The sequence below is a fragment of the Empidonax traillii genome, unplaced genomic scaffold (assembly GCF_003031625.1).
Source record: "Empidonax traillii isolate 1590-97213 ecotype Southwest subspecies unplaced genomic scaffold, ASM303162v1 scaffold1486:size102971, whole genome shotgun sequence".
Lineage (NCBI taxonomy): Eukaryota > Metazoa > Chordata > Aves > Passeriformes > Tyrannidae > Empidonax > Empidonax traillii.
In genome coordinates, this window is record NW_020956679.1 from 10791 (window position 1) to 16721 (window position 5931).

At 40.1% G+C, this 5931-nt stretch overlaps 1 protein-coding gene across 1 annotated transcript in view; it reads right to left on the reverse strand.

The window, feature by feature from the left end:
• The window catches only part of LOC114070233 (GPI ethanolamine phosphate transferase 1-like), a gene marked incomplete at its 3' end in the record, with an annotated part of 45327 nt that overhangs the window by 9249 nt on the left and 30147 nt on the right, over positions 1-5931 (reverse strand). The window contains exons 6-7 of the mRNA XM_027907495.1: positions 4375-4499; positions 3045-3175 (exon numbers count right to left, since the gene is read on the reverse strand). Of these exons, the coding sequence (XP_027763296.1) occupies positions 3045-3175; positions 4375-4499 (256 nt within the window). The remainder of the gene's footprint in view (positions 1-3044; positions 3176-4374; positions 4500-5931) is intronic.

The window sequence follows — 5931 nt, forward strand, 5'->3', positions numbered from 1 at the left end:
CCCAGGATTTGATGCCCCCTGGCAGAACCCACCCCTTTACCAGAACCTTCTGTATTTCCCTCTTTATAAGCTGAATTCTTGAGTAATAAACGGCCATTTTGCCAGACATGTAACCTGTGTGTGCGTGTCTCTTCCCCAAGCAAGATGCCCGCTGGGTCGGATGAATTGGCATATCCCCCCAATTCGTCAAATAAATACAAAGAACAAAAAAAGCACATTGTTGTATAGCCTCAAGGTTGTTCCCAATTTCATACCGCATTCTGTCCTTAAAACAATCACTATGGCAGAGCCAAAGTGCCAATTCTGCTTTCTTTAAACAGCCTTAAGCTTAAGAACACACAGGTCTGGGAATTAGACTCCTGATGTTCTTAAATCCCTTGGAGGGCATTCTCTGGGCTTAAAAGCAGCAACAACTGCTCTTCTTTGCAGATCTTGGAAAAAGAGCTGATGGAGAGAGCACATCCTCCATCTTCCAGGCATGAGTTTTTTCTTTCTGTTGCAGGACGAAAGGGAAATTTTGGTGAGCTCACATTTTAGCCAAGTCACCAGCTCCATCAGTACTTTACTGAGACTCTGCCTCCATGAATACTTCAAGACAGATACAGCTGAGACAGGCAACTGTATCCATTCTCTCCCTGTTACAAGAACCAGGTTTCAGCCTGATCTGAATGATAAGAGGGGAAGAAAAATAATTATTTTCATCTGGGTCTGGTCCCTGCTCCACCCCTCAGCACCTTCCAAACACACCTTCTCAAGAGAAAGGGAGGGAAAGAGTGCTGTTGTTTAGTTGTCTGTTCTCTGATCCAGCACATCATACAGTAGTACTCATATCAGGATTATAGCAGGAAGAAGTGGGCAAGGTGAGGGTGGGTATGGAACTGCCTACATTAGTGATCAGCAGTTCCATTTGACATCAGCTTAAAGCAAAACCATGGAGTCAGACAGAGAAAGTAAATTACTTCACTGGTCTTTGCCAGCAACCACAGATTCTTTATCATGTCTAATCCAGAATATGTTCTTCTCCCTAAAGGTCCCCCCTGACATTCTAATGTTTAATTTGTTTTAAAACTGGTACGTGTCCCATTCTGCAAATAACCACTGAAAGGCTGCAGCAGTTGGTACACTACAAGTTCAAATAAAAGCTACTGAACTAGCCTTCAGACTGCTTGCTATGAGCCTGAGCAGCATCTCTGTGTTTGCTCTTGGACTCACTAAAGTCAGCTTTAAAGTTATTAACACTTCTGACAGAAGACCAGGCTTTATCTTGGAGGCAGGAAGAGATGACAGAAAACCATGACAGACCAGTGGTTCTCAAAGCCTGAAGAGTTACTCCTATCACCTTTTATTCCCATTTCAGAGGATCCAGCACGTAATGAGAACGCCCCTACAGCAAACTCTGGCAGTGAGGAAGGCCAACAGCACTGCAGGCTGTTAACAGGGGCATGGTACAGGGAAGGGGTTATCCTTCTCTATTGAGTGAGATCACATCTAGACAGTTTCAGGCTCCTCTGGTACAGGAATACATCCGTCACCTAAAATGGTCTCAGGAGCACTTGCCCTGTGAGGAAAGGTTGAGGGACTGGGACTTGTTCAGTCTGGAGAAGAAACAGCTTTGGGCAGGACAGAACTGAGCATCCTGCCTGTACCTCACTGTGAGAGGGTTTGAGAGAGGATGGAGCCAGGGTGTCACTGTGGTGCATTGTGGGAGGATGAGAGAGAACAGGCATAAGTTTAAACAAAAGAAGTTCAGATTGCAGGTAAGTAATACCTTTCCCCCTCGATGAGGACAGGCAAGCAGCAGAGCAGGCTGCCCAAAGGGGTTGAATAGGCTCCATCCCTTCAAGGCTGGTAAATAAAGCCCTAGCATCTGTGTCTGATCCCAAAGCTAATCCTGCTTTGAGTAGGTGGTTGGACTTCCTCAGGTCCCTATGATCACATATACACAAAATATATATATAGATACACCTTCATCATAAAAAATTATTAAATGATTACTTGAAACAGAAAAAAATATAGCAGAACTAAAATTTTTTTGCAAGTGGCAGTCAGCTCAACAGCAAGTAATATTCAAAGTGGGTTATTTTGCAATTGAGCAGTTGGTACTTGGGCTGATTATAAATAAATATACAAATATTTTTGTCACCTCTGATGACAGAATAAATATGCATCCTTTCAATTGAAAAAGTTTAGGATTTCAGACACAGAGTAAGATGAATTTTTCCATGACCATGCCTGGAGCCACCTTGATTCAAAAATATCACAATAGTTACACACATTGGAAGACAGACTTAGCACTTTCACTGGCTGCACACAAGGACAGGAGTATTTTTAAGGTCCTCGGGGAGGAAGGGGGGGGGGGAAGTCTAAATGAGTTTACCATCTTAAACTCTTCTCATCTGCCCTTAATCTAGTTATGCCAAAATTGCCTCAGGGCATTTGGCCACTGCAGCCACACCTTTCACAAGTGCCCTTTGTGGGTATCTGCATGGTTGACCCCTGCCTCACTCTGTACTCTCAGCTCTTCCATCCAGTCTCCCAGCACCAGTCTCCTCTAGAAAGATCACACAGCAGTCCCATCCTTTCTGCTGTGCTTAAAAGGCCCAAATAAGCAAAAAGATTCTCTTCTCTCCCCATTCCCTCCCCCTGTCAAGTTTTTCACCAGAGCCTGGACAGACTTCGCACCTTTTCCAGGTGCTTCAGAGCACCAAAGTGAAAACTGTATCTCCCACATGGGCTGGACCAACTTTGCTTCTGGCAGCCAAATAAGAGTCTCCTCCTGCTTGGGTTAGTTCTCTGCAGAGGAGGTATTCAGGTCTTTCTATCCTTACTAGCAGCCACTGAGGGAGTTAAACTTTACCTTACTGCCTTTTTTCTGTCCAGATATGGAACACAGCTGTCACAGCAATTTGCATGGAGTTTGATACGCAAGCAACACTTAGGATATCAAATCAAAGCAGAGGCTCCAAAGCTTCTAATGGGACAGAGCTCTAAACACACTCCAGATGCCTAAAATCTCAGCTGACTCAGCATTTAAAAACACTCACCCCAATCTGTCATTCCATGGTCAGAAGTTAAAATAAATGCAGTTTTTCCATCATTTCCATAGAAATGGTCAATCATTGAAGCAATTTCTTTCACACCCTCGTCAACTTTTTTAATATTCTCCTTGTATTCCCTTGAAAAATAGGAAAAAATGTTAGATTCAAGGTGGTCATAATGCCCAGTCCTTTTATTATAGACAGCTTTATCCTCTACAGAAGCTCAAGCTAACAAAAGGCTTCCTAGGTGTAATATCTCTCCTCCTCTGAGTCTTATGTGAGATATTGTCACAGCACAGTTTGAAGGTTCCTGAAACCACAGTTTCAAATGGATTTATACTTCAAATATGACCTGTCCTTGACTTAAGACTATAATTTTATCACTCTCACCTATCAGGCAAGTTAAGGAGAATAAGAAAACTAAGAAATTCTGGAAAACTCAAACACCTTAAATTTTAAGTTATAAAAATTACTTTAAGACAGTAACTAAATAGCAAATAAAGATCTCACCATGCAGGCACTGTTTTGAGACGGTTCATAGATCAGGACAACTCTTAGAGTTTTGTGGCATAGAAGCTAAATAAAAAAATCTACATATTTTTAGAAAGAGTGACCATGATTAATTTTCAGGCAACTAATTTTCTCTTTGGTGCTGTTGCTAAAGGCAGTTTTAAAACTCTATCTTCAAAAAAATCATAACAAGAAAACATGAGACATATAGCAAATATGAACTTTGGAATGATGTAGGGCATCATAGTATGAACTTTGAAAGTATGATCATGAGAAAGACATAAAATCCTACATTCAAAGCACATGAAGAAGTGAAAAGAAAGTTCGCAAATAATGCATTTCAATCCAAACTGGTAATGAGAACTGTTAATCTAAACTCTTCTTTGTTCAAGAGTCATAAGGAAAGCCAAAGCATAATGTTGGAATTTGCAGCCATTATAACAGAGCTCACTGTTGCCTGTAAACTCAACTACATAATTTCAGCAATGGGAAATCTGAAAACTGTATCCATTTTATGTTTAAAACTGTCATTTCCTACATATCCACTGGATTATGTGTTGGCTATAACTAAGACAATCTGCTAAAAATCAGACTCGAGTACCGGAGCGTAACCAGGTATACTGTATATAGCAAAAATTTGTGACTTCTATAGGTGGTACCTTAAAAAACAAAATAACCCAGAAAATTCAGAACACAGGTAATCACGGTTACATATATGACCCACAACAATAACAGTCTTGTTTCTGGCTGGATAAATAGCACTGTTAAAGAAGTTACTGCTTGCATTTAAAGCTAATAAGAAAGGTATGCTTAATATCTCAGTTACCTTGAGTTTGGCCGATGAGCATGTCCATTTGTGTCTATGCCTAGCAAATGTAGGAACAGAACCACTTTCTCTTCATTCAGTGCAGAAAACAATGTTTGATTACTTCTAGAAGAATTAAAGAAGCTCTGCATGGAATAAGCCATTAATATATTAATCTGAGTAAAATGGAAAAAGGTAGTTTATTAAAACTAAAACATCTGTTTTCATATCAAAATACTAGTAGTTATTAGAGTTAAAAAAAAAGGAAAAAAATAATTACTTCCCAATTTACTTCTTGGAGGATAACTACTATCCCTATAGCCAGTCCACAGTTTCAGCTTAATCTAGGGCAACACTCAAGTTGAGGTGTCCTTTTGTTGTTTTGGGAGACTTTTTTTCTTGTGCTTTTGTTTGTTATTTTGTTACCTTTGTTTGGGGGCTTTTTTGAGTTACTGTAGGCAGAAATACCAGCTAATTGCATATCATCCCTTCTTTGCCCCCTGTATTAACACGACAAGAGCCATTCCTGAGCATCACTTATAGCTTTACATTTGCGCTCATTTACTGAATTTACACTGGAAGTAAAGATCTCAAACACTCTTGCTTTGAAAGCAGGTATTGCAGGACTGAAATACCAAGCTACAACTTGTTCATAGAAACTAAAATAACAGAACAAAACATGACATGTTTTGAAAATACATGAACTACAGGACATACATCTGCCTTGCACATGTCCTACTTAAGCATCCCTGAGGCAGATGCCAGGGGAGGATTTTCCCCTCAGATGCAATGAGTCTTGACACAGCTATTCTGTGTTAGACCAGCCATATTACAGTAATGCAAAATGCAGGCAGACAGCTATTCCAACATCAGTTCCTTAGTAATAACACTGCCCAAGGAAACAAAGTTGGGTAGGGTTTTAGTCCAAAGAGCATCTAGAGAACCTTGCAGTACACTAATATAAATGAGAGTGTTTTCAAATTTCATGCAAGAGTCCAGGGAAAATGCTGGTATAGAGCCAGGGAACCATTTCTGCCACCAAAGGACAGGGTACTCCACCATACACTTGAGACAGCAGTGGAGCTCTTAAAAACCAAAGCTCACACCTTGTGTAAACAAAAGTCACTGTACCCAGAGGAAGACCCAGCTGGCAGCAACAGTATCATAGTAAGCTAAGTCAGGAAACCATGGCCGTATGCAATTCCACCTTTTTAACTGCCTGAATATACACAAGCTGCATCGACTAACAATTGCACGCTCTCAGCTTGTCCAAACAAAATCACGACCAAAGTCCAGTGATATTTTAAATAAAGACCCAAGAACGAAATCTGATAACATTAAACAGCAATATAATTATTTTTTTAAAAATTACCATTTCCCGTAGAGATCCGTTCACCTGCCCACATTTGATGACAGAGTGAAGAAACTTTCCAGAGCACATCAGTAATATGCAGGATACAGTATAATTCTGTTTTCTTATTTTTAATTAAATAAAAGGAAACAACATATCAAAACAGACAGGAAACTACAAAAATTGAACCCTAAATGGTAGATCAATATTTGAAGGCACATATTTTT